The 25,337-nt window shown below is 33.5% G+C and overlaps 1 protein-coding gene across 1 annotated transcript in view; it reads right to left on the reverse strand.

Moving 5' to 3' along the window:
• LOC106670675 (clavesin-2-like) overlaps positions 1-25,337 on the reverse strand; it is a 127,427-nt gene that overhangs the window by 37,256 nt on the left and 64,834 nt on the right. Inside the window, exons 2-3 of the mRNA XM_024226034.1 lie at positions 23,758-23,931; positions 3,804-3,895 (exon numbers count right to left, since the gene is read on the reverse strand). Of these exons, the coding sequence (XP_024081802.1) occupies positions 3,804-3,895; positions 23,758-23,931 (266 nt within the window). The remainder of the gene's footprint in view (positions 1-3,803; positions 3,896-23,757; positions 23,932-25,337) is intronic.

Genomic DNA, 25,337 nt, shown 5'->3' on the forward strand with positions numbered 1-25,337 from the left:
TTTGACTTTTCAAAATCAATGTTTGGAATTAATTCGTTTGTCTAAAAAGAGTCATTTTATTTTATGACCAGTATGCAAATCACTGTTTTTCCTGGCTTTATACATGAATGGGTTAATTGTATAACTATTTATTTCATTGATGATGATGATGATTAAAAAGATTATTATTCAATTTACGGTATACCTTTTATAAAAGTATCAATTATGTTACTCCATTAAAATACTAACTTCGTAAAATATGCTTGGTGTGAATTGGTAAAAATTTAAACATTACATCCTTTTCGTCCGTTTTCTTGTAGGAAATAAATCGGAAAAGATGTTTTTAACCCTATTACTTGCTCCCTTCCCACCAAAAACCAGGCTCCCGTTTTTACACAGACCTGCCTTCACAAACTGGTTTGTACAGGCCAACCGAAGCGTTACAGGTCGACTGCACAGTCCATTTGGTCTGAGTAAATCTGAGTAAAAGTCCAGATTTTTCATCCACGGCATTATGTAGATGTAGCATAATCCAATATTTATTGTTACCTCTTTTTTTCGGTTTCAGCTTCCCGTTTCCGGTACGAATGTTTGTCTTTAATGGAAGCACGGAAGTGAACAATATCCCTGTTACCCGCTGAACATATCATTTATTAACGAACTTGTTTTTTATTAATAACGTTCAAAAAAAGCCCAATATTCCCCATTGTATTCTTTTTATTTTTCTAACTTTTTTTTTTGCTTAGGCAATAATTTAATTATTCTAATAAAGTTTATAGTACCGTTTCGAAATTAAATTAAGTGTCGTTTTTGATATTTATAAAGTACTTTTATAATTCAATATGAAATTAGTTTTGGACTTTACCGGACTGACAGTTTGTGAGAATCGTCATGGACTACTTATTATTCATAACCATCTCAAAAACGACCTACATCCATCTCGTTACATAAAACCAAAACGTTTCCTCTCATAAAATTAAAAATTGAGGAAATCCTGGAGCTAAGAATCAATTCTTGAAACAGATAAGAATTGGTCTAAGCATGCGAATATAATTAAAATTTCATATGTGAGGAGTAACATAGAAATTACTTTCTTTTTTAACATGAACAGATAAAATAATAAAAAAACGGAATATTACAAAAAAAAGTGGAGCAGTTTAATCTTGAAACAGAAACGTAGGTTTAAAAAAATTATCATACTGAGGACTCATTTTGAAAAGTAGTTTGTAATTTCTGTGCGCCGAACAAAATTCCACACCTATTTTTGAATGTAATAAAAGTACGAATTTTGAATTTTTTTATTTCTAAAAATCAATAGCCTTTATCACATCACTTTTTTAAACATGCAATGTTTATAAAAGTACTTATACGATTGGGAATTGGATTCATTTTATATATACAGGGTGAATTGCTACTCGTGCTACAAACTTCACCAGTAGATTCTTGACCCTAAAATGAACAAAAAAGTTCATATTGACCATGGTCCGATTCTCAACCATTTCAGAGTAATTTCGCTTTTTATCGATTTTGAAAGATATCACGTCCTGGCGTCGGAAAATCGTGATATCTTTTAATCTAAACATTTCTCTTAAAATCTATAAGCACCGTTGAAATCCCCGTTAATTTTTCAATAAGAAGATGAAGGTGGCAAAACGTTTGGGTCTTTCTTCCTTGACCTTCTAGCTGTTTGTAAACTTCTTAAGCATTACATACTAAATGGGCATTAAATTAAATTAAAAAATTTCAATGGAATTATGATTTTGATTCTCTCTAAAAATTAACGGGGATTTCAACGGTGCTTATAGATTTTAAGAGAAATGTTTAGATTAAAAGATATCACGATTTTCCGACGCCAGGACGTGATATCTTTCAAAATCGATAAAAAGCGAAATTACTCTGAAATGGTTGAGAATCGGACCATGGACAATATGAACTTTTTTGTTCATTTTAGGGTGAAGAATCTACTGGAGAAGTTTGTAGCACGAGTAGCAATTCACCCTGTATATATATTTTTTTAAAGAGCATTAGTCAGATAGGAAAAACAGCCAGGAAGGTAAAAGTGGTTTTTAATTCACTAAATAAATAAACTTTTCCATCTTGATGGTATAGTTTGAATAATAATTGTTTAATTTGGGTCAATGAAGCCAAAGGTAAAATAATTTTTTAATGAAAATCTATCAGTAGTGCAACAGCAGTCTGGATGACGATAATTCTTTTTTGATCTATACCATACCGCTGTTTCAAACGTGCCGTGGTGAAGTAATGTTAATAAGACCGGATGTTTGTTTTTTCAATGGCATTATGGAAAATTATAAAGCAATGTGTTATCCAGAAGAGGAAATTTTAAAAATTCGAATTGTTATGATCTTAAAATTTATAAACATTTATTTTAACGTCTTGAGAAACTATTTGTTACAGACGTAATATTATCATAAATATATCTTAATAGAATGAAAATAGTGCATTAATGAAGGGAAAAAACGTGGCATCAAACGTGGAATGTGCCTTGATGAATAGAAAAGTGGGTTTTAATAAACAAATTTTATCAAAACGCATGATATTGTTTGTATCGAAGTGAATTTTTTTCTAATTTCCGTACAAAACTTGAGTTTTTAATAATTGATAATAGGAATGATATCCCTGTTTCACACACGATACGGCCAGAAAGTTCTAATGACTATAGAGAACCATTGTTTTTAAAAGTCATTATGAAAAATGGGTATTCAGAACTAAACCATGAGAAAGAGAGACTAGGGTTGAAGAAGAACTAACATCCGTGAAATTATGCCTTAAATAACTAGACGCCAGAAAGGTCTTATTTTTTCCTTGGGAATTAATACCGTAGTACGTTTGAAAAACTGATTGTATTCTGATTTTTATATACTTCAGTGAAAAAAGTAAATGTAAAATCAAGACACTTGGAATTTAATATTCAAATTTTGGACTGCATAACCATTAATCGATATTTATATCACATCATTAACACGTTATACAAGTTTGAATTTTGCTTGAAATTTCTCAAAATGCATATTATTTTAAAAAAATTATGCAAAGAAAAAAATTTCGTTTTACAATGACGTTTGATGTTTTGAAAAGAAACAAGGGGGTAGGTAATACGAGTACAAATCAAGTTCCATCAGAAAGATCGCCAGGCCTCCTACAAAAGATTTATTATTCCCATTAAGAGAACTGGTTGTTATTTGTATTGGAAGACCTATTTTCTTCTATTACTAAACAAAAGTACTTAATAGAGAAAAACGTGTAATATTATATTTTATTCTAGTTTCGCTGTTTTTTGTTGGCCCAACAAATTGTTGTTAATAATTATTCCAAAATCGTGAGATGCGGTCTGGCGTGAAGTAGGTTTCAGAAAAACATTTTCTTTATCGTGCCAACGTTTCGATCTTTATTGAGATCATCTTCAGGGCCTGGGATTTACAAACATTGTTTACATTTAACAAATANGAAACCTACATTACACCAGACCACATCTCACGATTTTGCAATAATTATCGACTAACGGTCACTAATCACCACACATTGTTGTTAATGGTAATAGCAGAATTATCCATTACGTATATGAAATGTATGTCGCGCTGGAAGATTACGAAAGACAAATTTAACAATGGTCCAGATTTAGTGCCGTCGAGCTTTCGCAAGTTTTTCGCTCTGGCGAGGATAATCATGGATTTATTATCACATCTCCGGCAAGAGGAAACGGCCTATTCGTCTTTTTTGAGTTTTTCGGTGCCCAATTCACGATTAATTTCCCATCGCGAATTTGTTCGACGTGTTTGATAATTGCAGGGTGATTTGTTACTCACGCATTGGAAAGCCTTGGCGACGTCGTGCTTTCTTCCTCGGAGAAAAGCGGACAGGAACAAATCGTCCTTTCGGGCATTCAGGTTTTCTTCTCCTAAACAAAAACAAATTGTTTATTGACTTGGCAATACATTTAGGCGGAAATCACCATTATAAATAATAAGTTCAAAATATTTTAGCAATGTTCTTATATTTAAATGAAAGTAAATCTGCCATTTCAAAATTTTTCTGATCTTTGGTATTTGTAATCTAAACTGCGACTTTTCATAGCGACCAAAAAGTTAAAAATAATATTAATTGCTGTCTTTTTCCTACCTGGACCCATAAATTTTAAGGCTGTTATTTAAGGTAAAGACGAACAAGCGTCCATAGGTGGTTCGTTTGGTTTAAAAAAGTTATTCTTTAGCACACATTGATGACAAACTTAATAATTTTATGTAAATAATAGATCTCTTTGAAATATTTTCTAGACCGAATTAAACGATGTTTACTATTCAATGCACCAATTTCGTGGTCCGCTTGACCAATTGATATATTACAATCAATTAAGGTTTTTAGTTTAGATAAAAAAGTCAATGGCACGAGCGGGATTCGAACCCACGATCTTCGGCTAAATACGCCGCTGCTCTACCACTTGAGCTATCGTGACCTCGATCCACTCGGACGCTAACTTCCCATCTCAACCACACCATTTGAATTTTCCCTCCTTTTTGCCATTTTTCAGGGAAAATTCAAATGGTGGGGTTGCTATGGGAAGTTAGTGTCCGAGTGGATCGAGGTCACGATAGCTCAAGTGGTAGAGCAGCGGCGTATCTAGCCGAAGATCGTGGGTTCGAATCCCGCTCGTGCCATTGACTTTTATCTCAACTAAAAACCTTAATTAATTGTGATGCTTACTATGTTTAGTAACTTTGGTATTTATAATTTAATAATATTATAATTTTTTAAAAGAATTAAGCGGCGACAAGAACAAATACTTTCCGTCTAACTATAATTTTCAAATTATTTTTAAACGAGTGAAATAAAAAATATGGCTCAAACATAGCCAAAATAATGAATAAATCAACATTTCAAAGAGAGCCACTTATTTAGTGAATACACGGAAAATTCGCACATTTATAATTTCTTTATTCATACATAGTAAATTAAAAAATATTGTTGAAATAATCTAAAAAAAGGGATTTTTTCATTGTTTCAGTTTAAGCTTAATACGTTAATTTTTTTAACCACAAAATATGGTAAGTTTTGCATGACTATTTAAACGGAATTTAATAATTAATTTTGAAACCCGTTTGGTTAATTAAAGTTATAGTCAAACAACAAAGAAAAAACTCTTTTATTTTTATGATTCAATTCATAACATTGAAAAATTAATAATGAATTTATTAACGCGGATTACGCACACTGACTTCTCAAATAATCCTCAGGGGTATAGTCCTGCGGTCGTGAAGAGGAATAAATAACTACAAATTCGGTTTACCTGCTGTAAATAACATACATGTTGCGGTATTTTATGCATAACACAAGGAACTGTATAGTCGAGATATAAACAGAGGACCTTTTTAGATGGTCCGGCTGAGTTTCTTTTGAACCAATGAGGCTTTCAAGAAAACAAAATTAAGTGTTTAATTTTTTATTCTAGTTTCAAAGTTTTATTTTTTTTGGAAAAAAAATAATACACGGTACCTCATGCCCAGTTCAAGTTCAAAATTTCAACTACGACCCTATACACCCGACACAGCATTTTAAAGGAATTTTTACACTAAAAATAATGGTGCAATCGGATTTTAAATTGACCAAAAAATGACAAAGTTATGTCAAAAAGAGATAGAATTAAAAAATGATATAAAAAGAATATTTTTCTGTATTTTCGCGAAAATCCTAATTCCTCTTTCCGAAAGTTTGGAAGGGTTTTGAGGTAAAAATAAAATGAGAGATGTACTCTGGGCTTACAATTTTAAGCAGTGCTCTCAACTTGTCCATATATTTCGGGACTTTGATTATGACAGGTGACTAACGTCACATGCACAAATGTCGATTTGGAAGGCTGAAGAAAACATTGTTCTACACATCCTGTGGACTGATGAATCCAAGTTTACCTTTAATGGCATAATAAACTATTCGAATTTTCGGATGTGGGCAGAGAAAACTCCTATAGTTTAGTACTCTTGTCATCATCAGCTGGTTCACAGTACCTTTGTTTGGTGTGGACTTCTCGGAAATAAATTAATTGGGCCGTATTTCTACCAAAATAATTTAAATCAGTTCCTCAATTTTTTGAGGGAGGTTTTACCAATACTATTACATGATGATTCTTTGCAAAAAAAAAATGACTCTCCCGCTTGATGGATCCCCCACACAATTCTTTGCCGGTGAGACGTTATTTGAATCGTCACTTCCCGGATATGTGCATAGGACCTCACGGCCCGATCTGTTGGCCTCCTTGTTAACCCGATTTACACGGCAGTAATAAGACCGAGAATAACCTATGGATCACTAATCTGGTGGAACAAAGCTCAGCAAAAAGTAGCTACCCAAACATTAGGCAGCATACAAAGACTAGCAAACCTATGTATCACAGGGGCGATGAGAACAACCCCTACAAACGCATTAGAAACTTTGCTAAACCTAACTCCACTGGAATTATTTATACAAGGAGAGGCTAGGAAAAGCTCATTTAAGCTCCAGAAACAATTGAATTGGAAAGGAACTAAACAATTCGGGCATGCACCATAATCACCAAAATCAGACACCCATTATTAGAAATGGGGACTGATTACATGATCCCGTAAACAATCTTCACAACTTCCTACAAAGTTTCAACGGACTATAAAGGAGAGGAAGAACACAGGAGAACATCAGATACTAGACATGTGACACATATGATGAAACAACCCTCACCGAGAATGGCAAAAACACAACTGGAGAGGGCCAAACTCAGAGGAGTGGTAGGACTACTAACCGGTCACTGGTATCTGAGAAAACATCTACACAACATGGGTATATACAACGATGATCCCATTTGCAGATTATGTAATGAGGAGGAGGAAACTGCCACTCATATCATCTTCCAATGCGAAGCAACAGCTCAATGGAGGTTTAACCTAATGTACGGAAAAGACTTAGGGAATCAAATTGCAGCAGCAACAGTCAGTGACCTGATACTTCTAAGAAGAAGGATTGAGTCTATTGACTGAACTAAGCAACTAGGAAGGTACAATAAGCCAGAAGGTTGCAGTGCCTGGGGAATACAAACCCCGCTTCCTAGTATCCTTTTCACCATACCATACCATACCATAACCCAATTTAAATCCACTTGATTATTTTCTGTAGGGCCATTTAAAACCAGTGCCTATTGGTTATAGAGAAATTCAGCCGCCTTATCGAAAAAAGATTTATATTCACGACACAAGGAACCAATATAACATTTATGTGGGTAGTCGGTAATTAAAGGAAATATATAAGCGGACTGAAAAGGAGGCAGTAAAGAATAAATTGAGGACAATTATTAACGCAGTGCGAGTTTGTCCATGTCGAACGGAATAAGGAAAAAATACTAAAACCTTTGAGATTAAGACATGCCTTACAAAAAAATGGATATTGTTAGTGGGTGTAGTGCAGCCTCTGTGATGAATCACGTGTAAACAATATCATGTATCATGCAGTATCGGAGGAACTGGATGACAAGCCGGATAGATTGGAAAAAGCTGTATAATACTTGAAAGATGTTAAAAATTATAATATACATGTAAGAGCAGGCGTTAAGAATTGAGTTTCAAGAGAGTTTAAGACGGGATTGTGGAATTGGAGTGAATGAGTTTGTATAAAAAATTATTTAGTAATGTATTATTAAAGGATATGTATTCATAATCGAGAATTGTAAAATAAATTGGAATCGTGTGAAATTAATTTTAATTATTTAAAAAATCAGGGAGCATAAAACCCAGAAATGGACCGCGGTGGCCATGTGGTTAGGGCGGCTGACTCGTAATTTCCACGATAGCGCTTCGGGGTTCGAATCCCGGCAGATCCCATGGTTTTTTAAAATTAATAGGTATAAAATTGTATTGTAAAATGGTTGACCCCTCGTTTGCGATACCGAACGGGTAGTTGGACATTATGCCCTTCTATGTAATTTTTTCTTATAGTGATGAATTAGATGTAAATTGGATTATTTTCTAAACAAGGATCCTCCGCAGAATTGACTCTTAAGAAATAGCTGGATATTTTCCATATCTCCTATTTATTTATACGAATGTTTCATTTTTAGCTTCTTTTATACAAAGCGCAGTCTTGCACCCACACCCACACCCACACACCCTCACACACACGCACCCACCCACCACCAAAAATTAAAACCAAATGAACGAATTGAAAGAATATGTGGTGTGTTTACCCTCGGGGATAAATAATTAACATGGAATCATACTGTCAATTTGTAACCACGTTAATTAAAATGTGAATGTAAAGTTACCAATCGGTTTGTTTTAATTGCCGTTACTACAATTGGAAAGTAAAATACTTTTGATGGCGTTTAAGGATTACTTTTTCGCTAAGTTTACAGAAAAATGTTGAAAATTAGTTTTTTAATAATAAGTTAGCTGAAGGACCTCTCAGAATTTTTTTTCCATCAAGTATACTGCTAAGGAGTCGTTGGTATTTAAATTATGATAATATTCCATGTCATCTACTTGTAAAATTCTCGTTTGGCTTATTTTGCCATCTATAAGTTAGAAAGGTCGCTTCATGTTTTAATGAATAATTTTATACGTCTGATTTGAGAGAATGGCTGACCGAAACATCAGTTTTTTTACGAAAGGTTAAAAGTTTAGTTTTTCTGACCCATCATATATCCCCTGTTTTAAATTTTGTTTTCAGGGGCGTCGGGGGCCGCAACGGTTTAGGCGTTGACACGGCGGTCATCACTGTAAGGCAGGGCTTACCAAACTTTTTAGCCAGCGGACCCCTATCTCAAAACAAAATCCAGGGTGGACATTTCATTCAAGTATTTAACATTAGATACTTACGTAGTTAATAAATTAGCGAGTCCATTCGTAATACGGAAATGAAAGTAAATATTTGATTGACACATTTCATACACAAAAATCAAATGAGACAGAACGAAATCGATAGTTATGTAAAACTCCAGCCAATTTTAAACCAATAATTTGAAGATGAATGATTAATAAATTTTACCATGGATAATTTGAGTATATTGGTTTTAATTTTTGGTAGCTGGACAAGGATATCGAGTTCAGCATGTTTTTTTTGCCTTATGATCTATGCATATTAGCCATGGTGACGAATTCTTGTATGTGTGTTCATATTTTGGGGGGGGGGGTTATCGTGAAAAAAGGGCCAGAGGCGACGGTGGGAATCGGAGTTCAGCATGTAGATTTCTTCTTTTCTTTTTGTCAAAAATGGGGGCAAGTATAGGACACGAAAGTAGATTTCGAGGTGAAGTCTGAAGTAATATCTATCAACATTCGAATTCTATTGAAGATCGATTGGTTGGCTTTGTCGAAACAGAAAACGGTTTGACCACCCGTATCTCGAGCTGTTTGGAAGTAGTGCTCAAAAGACATCTCCAAACTTCGAAGGTGTTCACATAGGCTCCATTTTGTTTTTAATCAATTAACACAGGAAAGCTTCGTCTCTTCCTTCAACGGATTAAACACAACACTGAATTTTTATTTTGAAGGCATTAGGGGTATTCGCGATCTTTGTGTTAACCCTGTTAGATCGTGTTAAAGCGAAAAAATGATGAACTTGTAAAAATCGTCTAGTTAACATTGCTCTATCTGAATGGAGAGGTCCAATGTTAGATGTTAAGTCAAAAATGTAGTCACATTGCTATCCGTTAGGGCGTAGGTAACCAACATGGCAGCCATGAATTTAAAAGCTTCTTTTGTATATACGTATTTTTATTCTTAAATGTGCATTAGTTAAATCAGACCAATACATTTCTTTTGTTAATTTCTGACCTGTCCTTATACTCCATTCATAATAGATACACCCCCTATCCTATAAAGCTGTAGGCTGTTAGACGTTTGGAATCAAATTAGGTATGTTGGCACGGATTGAAGCGTGTCCTTGTTAGTACTTTTCGAGTGCATAGATAGCATTTTGAATGTAAGAGTAGGTAATTTTCCTTTTTTATTAACCTCTGGCATCTTACAATTTAACACAAAAGAAAACCAAAACAATCAACAACAAGCCTTGAAGGATTGTTATAGCTTTGTTATTGGTTCTACCAATCGCCACGCACAGCAGTGCGGAAAAATTAATGTTTAGCATGCTATGAAAAGAAGGGGGCGTTCACGATCTTACTAGACATTTCTCTGTTCGAGTTAACATCATCATTAAAATGATGACGTAGCCTTGTAAGAATCGGCTAGTTAACATTGCTCGATATAACAGGCCAGAGCAAAAGTTAGATGTTAGGAGGAAAATGTAGTCACATTGCTATCCATTAGGGCGTAAGTTACCAACATGGCAGCCGTTAATTTAACATCTGGTTTGGGTTTACACATATTTTTATTTTTATATACGCATTAATTAAACCAAACCAATACATTTCTTTTGTTAATTCTGACCTGTACTCTCATTCACAATAGATACATCCCCGATCATATTAAGTTGTAGGCTGCTAGACGATAGGATACAAGTTAGCCATTGACACGAATTGAAGCGTGTCATTTGATAGTACTTTTCGAGTGCATAGTAACATTTTGATTGAGAGATTTGATTAATTATTTTGTTCTAACTTTTGGCAACTTACAATTTAACACGAAAGAAAACTACAACAAACAACTACAAGCCTTTAAGGACTGTTATAGCTTTATTGTTGGTTCAACCACGCGCAGCATTGCGGAAAAATTAACATTTTACATGCTAAGAAAAGAAGTGCTTCACGATCTTACTGAACATTTCTCTATTCCAGTTAACACGAGTTAACATGTTACAAACATCGTGAATACCCCTACTATTTTTGTCATTAGCATCGAAAGTTGTGATATCCTCCCTTGAAAAGGAAGACTCATCTAATTCATTTTAACGGAAATATCTGAGAAATACGAGAGTTTACATTGCCTTTTTTATCATTGCAAATGTTGGCCAGTTTGGCATTGAGGTCCATCAACAAGATAAGGCTTCAGAACGTAATTTCTGTAATCGAAAGACAGCCACATCATTTCTGTAATAAGGATCAGTATCATTGTCATATAATATTGTGAAAAGTCTTGACTTCAATGGCCGCTACTTGATATAATTAATACTTTAAACAAACTCATCCAAAACTTGCTTAAAAGACGCTGGTGTTTGTTTAAAGCATGTCGGTCCAAAACTCAATGACTACTGCTGCAGAGATTTTCAGAACTGATTCTTATTAGTGTTTTAATTTATTCCTTCATTTTAAGTTTATTATTGTAAATATTAATTTTTCCCAAAGTTTGCCGCGGACCACTGTTTGGAAAGCCCCGCTGTAAGGTAAATGTCCCAGGTTCGAATCCAGCGGCCCTACTATTCGAACCCAACATACTTACAAATGGGTTTTATTTCAAAAACACTGGCACCCAAGGCCTCATATAATCTCGTAGTTGAAATACCCTCGTAAAAAATTTCGTTACGTCTTAATTATTCAACAGGTTTATCATGAAATATGATAATCAAGAAGGAATGCACGACTTTTTATTTACATCCGCCAATAAAATTGAAAAAATAATAAGTAAGAGGATTTTTCTAACGTTTTTGAATTTTCAAACGTAACCCTTTCCGAGTTGTCTAGGGATAGGTAGAAGGAACGAATCAACTTCGGGCTTCCTCATTGTCGGCCCGTGTCAAAGTCAAAGCCGATTAAATTGCCTAATTAGCGCATCTTATCTCATGAGTGGTGTAGATTAGGCACCGTTAATGATATCCATACAAAGCAATGGAACCACATAACGAGGTTCTCTGGTTCAATTAGCCGGTTCAATTCTCTCTCGAGATCCTGTCTTGACTTGAATGGAACGACAGAAGTCATAAAAGCCTTTTCCCTCAAAAATCTTCCCATTTTAATACATTATGTTTTATCGAGTTTCACGCGAAAATCTCGCCAAGATTTAGTACTATTAAAAATAAAACCTACATCTTATATTGTTCATAAAAATAAAACAAATTAAAATTACTAGTATCAAACTTCATGTAATATTTAAAATACGTTCATAAACAGGATAAGTATAAAAAAATATAAATTCTATATTATTTATGAATGAATGAATAAAAGACTATTATATTTACAATATAAACGAAAATGCAATAGAGAAAACAAAACATAATAATAAAAAGACAATGAATCGAAAAATCCGTCCGCCGTAGGTTGCCATGTTAAAATAACAATGACAATTCTGTATGCATTAAAAAAAAAGAGAAAAATATATATAAATTACTTCAGTTATAAAATCAAAAATTAATTCTTCTGTCAGCCAGTACCTGTAGGTCCAAACTATGGTTTACCATCCCAGTCAAAAACGTAGATTATGAACCCTCCCAAAGCAACCTGGGTGAAGCAAGCGGATCTTTCCCAGAATTGAAGACTGCCAAGAAATAAAATCAGATTGGAGGGCATGCGAATTGCCTTGCTCATCCCTATTCCACACGGCCGAATTTCTGCGCATTTTAAAAAGCCAAGGCAGTTCAACCAGAGAGTAACTTTTAAAATTCGATTTCTTCAAATGGAACCACGCTGGAGAACTCATTTAACCACAATGAAAGGTGCGCCGAGCTCATGGCACGATCAGCACATTCACACAATTAATTCGAGTCAAGAGCGCCGAAAATTGGGTGCTCCAGTTAGTGATATTTTCCAATGACAGGGAGAAGCCAATATCATTTCTCGAACAGTGATTTCCAGACAACGAATTAAGAAATCTCTAATCGAACTATTTCAAGTGAGGTAATTTTTGAGAATCTCGAGTCTGGTGAACCTAGCGTCTTCAGGATAAAGGAAAAGTTCAGGTTGAGAATGAATACAAACAGTAGATCAGTGGCAGTTTCTGAATTGACAAGGTAATTTAGCGTGCTATCTGGTAAAAGAAAAAAGTTGTCTTATGAAATATCGCTTTAAAATTTCTGTATTATTTATGCTTTTTTAAAGATATTTTTTAAATGAGGCCAAAAAGAAATGTGTATTATTTATGTTAAAATATGTTAAAATTAGGGATGTCAGTGGCTGCAACGGTTTAGGCGTTGACACGGCGCTTATCACTGTAATGTAAAAGTCCCGGGTTCGAATCCAGCGGCCCTGTATTCGAATCGGCAACTCTTAAATTAGCTTTTTTTTTTTTTCAAAAACACCGTATTTGTTTGCTTTCCCCTATTTTAAATACCATACAAAAAATTATATAAAAACGCCTTTCTAAAATATAGGCATGTGACAAGAATGCAGATTGGTTTAATGAAACATATCAAAATATTTATGTTCTTGCTTTTTGAGTCTTTAGGGAATCTGTCATTCTCGGGACTATGTTCTCACTTTTCCACCCCAATCTTATTACGTCTCAGATTTACTTGTTGACAACAGAAACATCCATTTTAACATGTACAAAACGAAGACAATATCGGATTACTTGAGGCACAAGTACAATTTGAGATATTTTTGAATGAAAGCACATGAAATACAGAAGCGAACCCTTTTGTTTGTGTTTTACCCGAAGGGAACCCTTCCCTTTTTAGCGAATAAAGTAATAAAACAAATAATTACGCATTAAACATTCATTTTCATCAAGTGCATTAAATATAAATAAAAATATAAACTATACATCTCGTATGCTTCTGTTCTTTTACTTTCCAAATAAATGGATAAATGATGAAATGAATGAAATATTGGGTTGTCCGGAAAATAATGCAGGATTTTAAGTTTTCATTAAAAAAAATCTATATAAAATATTCTGTTTACGTTTACAGGATTACTCATTTGTATGAATGTCAACACTTATTAATCCTCTTCCAAATGATATTGTTTGTTTACCTCTGTAGCATTCCGCTACTTGGAAATAATTCAGTCATCCTTATAATGTCAAAGCGAGAATTTCGTACGATTTTCTTTTACGAGTTTAAACTCGGCCGAAGCGGAGCCCAAACGGCTAGAAACATTAACCAAGTCTGGGGCGAGGGTTGTGTTAATGAGTGCACTGTGCAAAGGTGGTTTAAAAAATTTCGGGAGGGAGATTTCAGCCTTGAAGATGAAGAAGGTCGTGGAAGGCCTTCCTCTCTTAATGATGATGTTCTGCGATCAGTGGTGGAAGAAAACCCCAAAACAACTGTTCGAGAACTTGCTGACCACCTCAAGGCGATTGGAAAAGTGAAAAAACTCGAAAATTGGGTTCCACACTCATTAAACGATCGCCAAAAAAATCAGCGCTTTGATGTTTGTGCATCACTTCTTTGTCGAAACAAAAATGACCCATTTCTGGCCAGAATTGTTACATGTGACGAAAAGTGGATTCTCTACGATAACACTAGACGTTCTGGACAGTGGCTCGACAAAGGAGAAGCTCCAAAGCCCCCAACTCATCAAAAAAAGGTAATGGTTACGGTATGGTGGGCTTCATTTGGTTTAATACACTACAGCTTCTTAAATCCTGGCGAAACCATCAATGCTGAATCATACTGTAACCAAATTAATACCATGCATCAGAAATTGGCAGTAATGAAGCCCTCTTTGGTCAATCGGAAAGGGCCCATTTTGTTGCATGACAACGCTCGACCACATGTGTCACGTGTAACGTCACAAAAATCATTGGAGCTTGGCTATGAAACTTTGCCTCACCCACCCTACTCTCCGGACCTCTCGCCTACTGACTACCATTTTTTTAGACACCTGGACCACTACTTACAACACATAATATTCAAAAATCAAACGGAACTGGAAAATGCATTTATTGACTTTATCAATTCTAAAAATTCTGAATTCTACTCAGACGGAATTAATAAGTTACCAACACGTTGGGAGAAATGTATTGAGAGTATGGGAAATTATTTTGATTAAAGAACATTGCTTTAAAGTAACTAGTTTCTTTTTTTTTGTTTAATACCAAAATCCTGCATTATTTTCCGGACAACCCAATAAAAGAGATCTGAAACAAAAACCAGGACGAGAGAGAGAGAAAATAGTAAAATATATTTATCCTTTTAAATTGGCTTAATTATAAAAAAAACCCAACACAATATTGGTAAAAAAGAAACAGGAAAACATTAATATTTACTTAGTTCTTTGCAGCGTTGGAAAATAATGTTTTGTTTTATAAACTGAGTGAAAATTACCGCGAGAATGTTTTCAAGGAAATTGGGCTTCAAGAATGTATAATATTATTATTGTTTGTATATGTTAATCACTGATAGGCAAACATCATAGCAACTGAAACAACTTACCATAATACAATTTTAAAAATGAACAAGCTTCCATTAAGGCAGGGATTTCTGTAAATTTAAATTGCAAAGGCAACACTCTATATTGATCTACCCTCCTATCAAAAAATAAAAAAAGCTTAAAAAAGACCTGTGAATGTGATACTGGTTGTTCCCTTGATTTCAAAATCATATTTACAATTGCTACAGAAAAGCAAACGTCGAACCGTGTAGTTAATTAATTTTATCGTTCAACAACCCGGCAAAAACGTCGACGTGAACCAATGAACATACTTTTTTTCTGGATTGGTTTTACATGGTAAATGTTATTCTATTTACTTTTAGTTATAATTTATATTTTTTCCTAATTGTCTTTATTCAATACGTAAAACTAGTGATTGAAGAAATGTTTCATATCTTGGATTGGATAAGTGCCAGTCTGAAGGAGAGAGGTCTGGTTTGTGGCTAGTTAATGTAAAATTTAAATCTAATTCCATTCGTTATTTTACCGATTCTAATCTTTGTGGTTGTCTTCATGTGGATATTTGATATATATTCTATTACAACTTGAATAGAATTATCAACCAAATCAATTAAACAAAATTCTCTCAAAAAATGTGACCTTGAGTTAGGATTGCCTGATTTTGCATAGATCGAATTGGTTGATCGTACTTCTACGATGTAGGGTTTTTGAAAAATATGCGCTCTTGATCGTTCGTTTGGAGAAAAAAATGGTTTTTCAAAATCTTTAAACATTTTACCCTTGCTTGAACCCGATAATTTTGTTCTCTCTACTCTCTTTACCCTCATCTTCTCTGGTAACTTGAATGAAATAAATGAAATAAAACGAGAATCTTTTACCTTATTTTTCAAACCAGCAACATTATAAGAAAGAACGTTTATTTTATGCAAACTTGCTAGGTGACTAGCAAACCTCACTTGGTTTCTCTTGTACTTCCTCCCATAGGTTTTACATTCTTCTCTCTTCTCGGATCCATTTTAATCCTTTGGGCAGCTATCGGTGTGTCTTCTATAATGACACTGGAATTGTACGCAACGTCTGTTCCCGATAAAGGTGCCTTTTTAACATCTTCTACGACCCCGCTGATGTCAGTCTTCAAAATATCCCCAAGTACTCCTGTGCCATCCATTCCTTTGTATTTCAACCCAGATTCTGAGCTCCACTGAAACTTGTAGCCATCTACATGAAGATGAATACCTCTTACCACCACTCTCAAGTTCACATTTACTTCTTTATCTTCTTCCTCAGCAATAAGAGTTTACTTTTTTGGGCCAGCATAGATTTTGTCATGTCATCGTAAATAAAGCAACCAGTATTTTTCAGACGTCGGGCATTCTTAAGTATTTATCTAATATCCTCTTGGTGCAAAAATTCAACTAGAATAGTATTGTGTTCTCTGTTATTTTTCAGTGGGAAGGCTCTTGTTATGGCGATATCTTCTGGAGCCCCTAATACGTTTACGCAGAAGTTTTTCACAGAAGTAACACAATCTGACTTTTCAGTAAATGCCGGTCCACGGAAAATTAATTTATTTCTTTTATTTTCTCTTAACAGATATTCCATCTGCATTTGTAATTTGTCTGTAACCTGCATAAGTTTAGAGCATTCTTCTTTTAATTTCTCACGTTTTTCAGCTTATTATCCAAAACCGTACTAAACTGATCAATTGTCATTTTTCCTATTTCATCACAATTTTGAATTGACATGTTTTTAATCAGTTCCCCCGATTTTAGCTGTTTATTTATATTCAAGGCTTCTGGCGAACTTTTCGATCGTCGTCTCTTTAAAGTGCGATCTGCAACGGGTGTGAAATACTGGTCTATATTTTTACTCATATGCAATATTAATCATGTATCTCAGGTAACAAGATATACAATGATACCGTAAGCCCTTTTCCTCTAAGGCGACCTTGAACTAGTCCCCACTTGATACTATTTTTCTATCGTCCCACTACTGATTATTTAGCTGATTATAAAATAGTTCCATTTAACTCACTGTTTCCGTGTCAATTTCCACTAATTACACCGGAATTCATCCAATAAAATCGGCAGAAATGTGTTCAACACACTCCACCACAACAATGGGTAAATTTTCACAGAAAATATCGGGGTAAACGCTACAAAAAACAACAACTTTGTACAGAGAACAGGTAACACAACCTTTCGCTACCAATGCTCAGTCAACTGGTAACTTAGTATAGTTATTAAAGATTATGTGGGTCCCTCTTTTGTAAACTAAATAAAAAAACTTAATCAGCCCTTTAATAAAGAAAACCAAAAATCAAGGCGGACACGGTCGAATAATAAATATCAACTTTTTAAACATCGATCAGCACTGAAAGAAGCTTCTATTGACTGCCAACACTATTTCCATGTCACTACCAAATTTTGGTGACGTTAAATAAAACGACATGTCCTGGCGCTTGTTGGAAAATCAACGGCTTCAGGAGCTCTCAATACATGGCCCAAGGTTCATCACCTCCAGAACTGAAGAAAAATGTCCTATTTAAAAACGTCGATAAGTACTGAGAAAAGCTCCTTTTGATTGTCGAAACTATTATCTCTAAGAAATCTATGTCTTTACATGTTGGCAGCTTCAAATTCAACTGAATTTTTGGGCGCTTGATGGAATATAACTGGATTCAGAAGCTTTCAAAATATCTCTATTAATAGATCAATTTTATTCTAATGAGGTCAGTGTCACGAACGGGATTCGAACCCACGACATTCGGCTAGATACGCCGCTGCTCTACCACTTGAGCTATCGTGACTTCGATCACTCGGACACTAACTTCCCATCTCAACCCCACCTTTTTGCCATTTTTCAATGGCTCCGTGACCATTTCATTTGTCGTCGAGAATCAAATAGATTACACGATATTTGAAAAAGGCCAAGAAGGAGGGAAAATTCAAGGTCTTGGGTCCGAATCCAGTTCGTGACACTGACATTTTTATCTCAACTAAAAAACCTTAATTAATTGAAAAATATTAATTGGTCAAGCGGACCACGAAAATTAGTGAATTTATTCTAATGTTTGAATGTTCTTTTCATTATTTTCAAGACAGTTTTTACCTCACCTTGATAGCTGGTTTAAAACTTTTTGGAAACAATTTCTTTTCCTGGTTTGCAATAATTATTTTAAAATTTACAAAGAAAGCCTTCAATCGTAAACACTAAAATGTATAAATTACACCATATTATTATTTAATTAAGTGAAACATAAATTAGGAATGTATATAATCCTAATTACAAGTACAACCAATATTTCAAGAAAAAGGAAGTAGTCGCAAAGTATTTGCTCACAACCTAGCATGATAACATACTTATTTTTTGGTACTATTATTTCAAATAGCCTTGTTTACGAATTTGATTTATTTTATTATTAATAACGAATTAAAATAATAAAATTAGACTCTTACTCTGGGTCAACTGGACCGAAATCCAAAATCGTTTTAGTACAACGTTATAAAAATGAATTTTTACATTTTGTTGACCTCATTAGACACAGCATTACATTACAGGGAAAAAGAAGCCACATTTTTTCGGACTTGTCATTAAATCATCTTTAGGTAACAGTAACTGTACATGAAGACTCAGATTCTCTTCAATCAATATTTATATGTAGAAAAATATTTTAAAATTATAAATATAAATTAAGTAAACCATAATAAGAATTTAAGTCATACAGAAAACATCGGTAACAACAGATAGAGTAAATGATTTTTTCGAAAATGGAGGGATTGTAAGAATTTCTTATCTTACTAAATAAAGTCCTGTCAAATAAAACCTAGTTTTTAATTAATAATTCTTAGAAATCACATCTCAATAGCATTATTTAAAAACATGCCGAATTTACGTCAGGATCAGAAATAGTATAGTTTCTTTGACAGGTCGCACAAAGTAATCCGTGTCATTATTGAGATTCTTTACCTGTCATTATCCTTATATGTGAAACGCATAATGCCGCGTGTTAGAGCCTGTAATTTTGTTTTTTGCGTTTTGCTAATCTTGATGAACAATTCCGTAACTTCGGTTTCTTCAACAGAAAGTTTGCCCGACGACTTTTTCTTTTTCTATGCGTCCTTTCATTAGAAAGGTGCATGACCGGACGTTTCGTCCTTGTCGTACAATCTTCCTATCCTTTTGTTATGCAGCTCGATTGTTTTTCCACAGTACGGAAGTTTCAAAATAAACGTTACACAACTTAGCGTCTAGATGGTAGGAAACCTACTTAAAATGTACTTCACTTCATTTCGAACATATGTTGTGGTATTTGTTTAAAATCATCCAAAATTTGATTAATTTCTCCAATAAGTCAGTGGTTTCCTCTTCATCTAACAATATACATTTTTATTGCAAACACAATTGAATAGAAATTGTATTAATTGAATTATCCTTTATAATTTCAATTAATTTCTCGCATCGTCGTCAGTGGATCGGGGGCGCCAGAAATGGATGAAAGGCTAGCAAGAGCCACTGCTGAAATTGCTCAAACTCAAAGGGAGTTTAATTAAGACGTCCTGCTATTGTACACAACCTTACCTTCATGGTGTAACAAATATTTAACAAGCAACACAACAATATCGCCACGTAAATAATTAGTTTCTAACTAAAATAATTCGATCTATTATGTGTAAGTTATAAGGGATTCTTGACAAGAAAGACAAAAATAACATGGCCGATCCATTACTTGCATTGGCAGTTTCTGATTTTACCACATAAAACTTCCACAAACATTTCCCATGCTTATTGAATAATTATGACAATACAATTTTTGAAAAATGTATTATGTTTACAGTAATAACTTATATATAATAGAATCTTTAATCATTAATACATCATTCATAGTCAGGTTTTTACGAATAAATTTCCGCGAGATTCATTAACCAATTCTCCAGAAGCTTTTGGCTATCGATGCAAAACATTGCTACAAGGTAAATTTGTATTTTTCACTGAAAGCGGATATCTAGTCGGCAGATCGTCATTATATAAAGGAATAATTCAATAGTTTTCGTGGTCCGCTTGACCAATTAATATCTTTCAATTAATTAAGGTTTTTAGTTGAGATAAAAAAGTCAGTGTCACGAGTGGGATTCGAACCCACGATCTTCGGCTAGATAGACTAACTCCCCATCTCAACCACACCTTTTGAATTGTCCCTTCTTTTTGCCATTTTTCAAGCGTAGAGTGGCTCTCCTTGGCCAATTACATATTACATTCTTACCTTACAATTAATTAAGGTTAAAATATATATATATATATATATATATAAGGTTATCTTTATTTCGGTTGGGCACTAGGAACATATTCATTTTCCTTTCTTTGTGATAGCCTCCGATTTTATTGGTACACTTATCAATTTAAAAGCGCATATACAAACAAAATATTATCATAATTTAACTGTTATACGAGATAAAACTCAGATTTTGAAATATGATTTGACCGTTTGTGAGAAACATGTAAAATAAAAAGAAAGAAGGGTATCACGAAAATTGGCTACTTATCAATTACGTTTCTTTCTACCTAAATGTCAACAATTTTTGTCATATTTGCCCTATAACAGGGCTGAAATGTTTTTATATTCACTGCACCAATATATATTTGTACATTTATCATTTAATGAAATATTATTTTTTATTTACCATTTATTGTATTTTACGTTGTTGTGTTTATCTTAATCTCTTAAAAATAAAAGGTGCCAAATAACTATTTTATTTATACGGATAGTTACCTGTGCCAGTCTAAAAATATACTGTCTCGAATTTATTTTCTGTTGCTGTAATTCCATCTGTTCTAATTAAAAATTAAATTTTCAAAACTTTGTTATCCTTTGATCAAAAAAATTGTTTCCTCACTAAATTCAATTTTGCTTAATCCATTTTTTCAAACTTTATTAAACTTTAGAAATAAATAAATAAAAATTTGTAAATCATAACATCTGTGTTGAAATTTACGTAAACTTACTTGAAATGAAATTCATCTTTTTCTTAATAAAATTAACTTTTTAAAATTAAATTTATATTATTTTAAATTAAATTCAACTTTTTAAAAAAATTTAATTGCACTTTTCGATAAAATTAAATTTATTTCAAATCAAATTCCTCATATAAAATTCTTTTCCAATTAATCCTTTTTCTAATTTAATTCAACTTATTTATAATTATTCAGATATCGTGAGATGCGGTCTGGTGTGATGCAGGTTTCAGAAAAACATTTTCTTTATTGTACCAACGTTTCAGTTCGTTTTTTATTCATAATAAAATAAAACCTTTTTAATTCAAATTCAACTTATTTGACATTAAGGTCGTATTTCCTAATTAAATTAAACTTTCCTATTAAATTCACTAATTTCGTGGTCCGCTTGACCAAATAACATATTAGTGGTTTATGTTGAGAAATGCACTTGAAAAATGGCAAAAAGGAGGGAAAACTCAAAAGGTGGGGTTGAGATAGGAAGTTGATGTCCGAGTGGATCTAGGTCACGATAGGTCAAGTGGTAGAGCAGCGGCGTATCTAGCCGAAGATCGTGGGTTCGAATCCCGCTCGTGCCATTGACTTTTTTATCTCAACTAAAAACTTTAATCAATTTTCCTATTAAACTTATTTGGAAGCAATTTAATCTCTTTCCTCAAATCAAATCGAACTTTTTATCAAATTGAATATCAAATATTCATTTTTCATAATCAAATTGAAATTTTTTCAAATTGAATGAAGCTTTTTCCTAATTAAATTGAATTATTTCAAATTAAATTAACTTTAATGCTAGTTAAGTGCAATATTTTTAATATAATATATACCTTTGAAATTAAATTAAAAGTTTTTCGAATTAAATTGAACTTTTTCAAATGTAATTCAATTCAAAAATTAATTAATTTTTCTAAACAAAACTGTACTTTTTCCAAAACCAATGTCCATTTTTTCTAAGTCAATTTTTGTATTTAAACTTTTAATATTGTAAATTTTGACATTTCTAGCCGTAATATAAACCAGGTAAAAAAATCGATTGTTTAGGATATTTGTATACACAATTCATGACTAGAGTTCAAACTTTTCAAAACCAATTTAAACCGTTACTAAATAAATTAATCTTTTACTGTTAATGTTTTATAATAAAAAAATAATATTACTTTGATCATTGTGCTGTTACTAAAGTTAAGCTTTGCTAAATAAAATTGCAATACAAATTGAGCTTTTTACGCTCTGAAATTACAATTTTTCTTAAATCAATTTATTTTTTTATTTTTTTTTTTACCGCGGTAGCCGAGTGGTTAGCATGAGAGACTCTCACGCCGCGGTCGTGGGTTCGATTCCCACCGTCGCCTCTGGCCCTTTTTTCCCGATAACCCCCAATTTGAACAACATATATAAGAGATTCGTCATGGCTAATATGCAAAGATCATAAGGCCAATTAAAAAAACAAAAAATTTTTCAATTAATTAATCGGTTTTAACTGAGGTTTAATGTATGTAACTAAAACTGTTTTAAATTTTAGGCCATAAATAAATATAATGTATACTTTTTTTTAAAGAATATATCAACATTTTCTTGACCAAATGGGACTTTTTTTTAAAAACAAATTAAACCATTCCAAAGAAGCATTTTACTTCTGCAAATCCTTAAATATTAAATTTTGAAACTTCCAAAATTCAACTGTTATTTCAAAATAAGCGAGGATTTTAGTGAAGGAAAAATTTCGTTTTATGTCATACGTTCAAACAAAATAAGGCCGCCCGAAAGGTCTGGAATAAATTACATCAATTCTGATATTGACACCGACGGTAGAGCATTGAAAAGTAGTAAAATTCCAACTTATTTTTTTTATATACTCAAGAAGCGGCCAATATTTATAGGAATTGTGTAAATATTTAGAAATTGTGGTTTTTATGCTTTTGCCTGACTTGAAATTTCCTTCCTTTTACCTAGTTGAAACAGTATGCTTTCATTTCCGTCGAAACAATAGCCTAACCATACAACGGTACGTTTTACGTTTTTGTCACTTAACTCGAATTCTTTACGTAAAATATTTAAAAGTTAAAGAAAATTGAAAATAAATAAATAAATAAAAAAGTGGTTTTCTACTACAGTACATCGGAGGTCAAATCCAAAATAAAAACTTATTTTTCATAATTTTCATTTTTTAGTTTCACACATCGCTTAACTGGGTCTATCCATTCGCGCTAGATTACGTTTCACTTATACCTTTTCGGCTTCACGCTTCATCAGTGCGCTTCTTCCTTGTGAGAAGCCGATATGAAAAGTAATCAAATAACATGAAACGAACGAAGTTAAGTAATTACTTTAACAGGTGTCATCCACTCACAGAAACACCTACTTCAATTATTTAATCAGAAAGTTGTAAAAATTTTCGGAATCCGTTGAACTAATTATGTTTGGTGAATAAAGTTTTTACACCTTGTTATATTTTTGAATACATAACTATGTTCATACCGTGAAATGATAATAATAAATAATGGTAATTGTTTTTTTTATAGATTAATGTATGTTCGACTGATCAAATTAAGCTATATTATTTACAATTTATTTACCTTCAATAAGTTGTCGTAATTCTTTTATGTTTGACCTCAACTTGTCAGGAAGCTCGTTTAGTTCGTTTTCCGCTAGTATTTTCAAATTTTTGGGCAGCTCGGCCGGATCGGCATTCGGTTGAAAAACAGATTTCAGCTCTTCTCGGAGCACATCCAACTCTTTTTCAGTTTTTTCTGTAACCAAAACACAATAAATTTAACTTTTAGTAGAAAAATTAAGGCGTAATAATATAAAAGGCAATAAAAGGTTGTTTTCAAGCCGGTTCGACGTGACCCCTCGACTAAACTTGGAAGACTTAAGCAGCTACACTTCCAAATGGGAAAACCGGGGAGGATGGGTCTCATCAAAGTGTTCTTCTTCTTTTCCGTCCTGCTCCCTCGGTAATTAAGTAATTCCGAGGTCTACCCTCATCAACCCACTTCAACTAGGCCATAAAACCGCCGTTTTCTTACTTTTCTTTAGGAAAGTTCATTGCATGGGTGCCTTTTTTTTCGTCTTGGCCCCTCGCGGGTTAACTAATTTAAAGGTTCATAAACATACCCCATCTCGGCCTTTGTAGCATTTTAATGATTTCATTATCGACCAGTTTCAAAGTTGAAATCGAAAAACATAATTTGATTACACCCTATTAAAAAATGATTAAAACTTTCAAGTTGCTCGACTATCATATGCATACAATACACGATCACCCTTATAAACATACCTTCCCCCACCCCAGCAAATAATTAGCATTATTATTATTTTTTTTTCCCCCGGCTAACTACCTGGGTCATCGCCGGCGCCTCACATATAAACCTTCTCGCATTTTCTTCTTGTCTATCTTATGTGTATATTCTTTTCTGAGTCTTCTTATGCCTCAACTAAACACCAGTTGCCTTCCGATTCACCTAATTCATCTAAAAGGGGATTCATTATCTTGTTTGTTGTTACCCTCCCACACGTGATAAATTAAAATAAATAGATATAATATTTACACATTTTCATAATTCACATTCATACTAATTCACTAACCTATACTACAACTAAATTGGAGGTCGGAAGATTATCGTGATCTTGTGGCCTCCTGTCTTTCACACTAATAAATACGTTCAAACTGTATTTACAAGTTCTACTCACACACTAACCTATCCTAATCTAAATTGTTTGACGGGCCTGTGGAGTACTCGATATTCCTCGACAGCCACGTCCTTTCACGCATCACCTCTCACGCTAATAAATACATTCATTCTGGACAAGCCACTACACTTTGGAAGTATAGTACCAACGAAATGCCAATGACCCGTCCCTCACATCATACTACAAATATATAACATATCTATACTAATTTGGTGGGCCTGTGGGTACTTGTTATTCCGACACAGCCACACCCATGCATACTTCGGCATTCACGCAAATAAATACATTCATACAAATCGGAGGGATATACCACGTGTGGTGGGTTATATATAGCTATGTACATTGATTAATTTTAGGTAATCAAAGACCTTCCGTTTATAATCACTGTTGTGCTTAAGTACTTTTGTTATGTCATTAGGAAGGCCACACCGTGCTCTGTGCGGCGCTAGTTGTTCGCATTCTT

Source organism: Cimex lectularius, unplaced genomic scaffold, assembly GCF_000648675.2.
Source record: "Cimex lectularius strain Harlan isolate CLEC.00 unplaced genomic scaffold, Clec_2.1 scaffold58, whole genome shotgun sequence".
NCBI lineage: Eukaryota > Metazoa > Arthropoda > Insecta > Hemiptera > Cimicidae > Cimex > Cimex lectularius.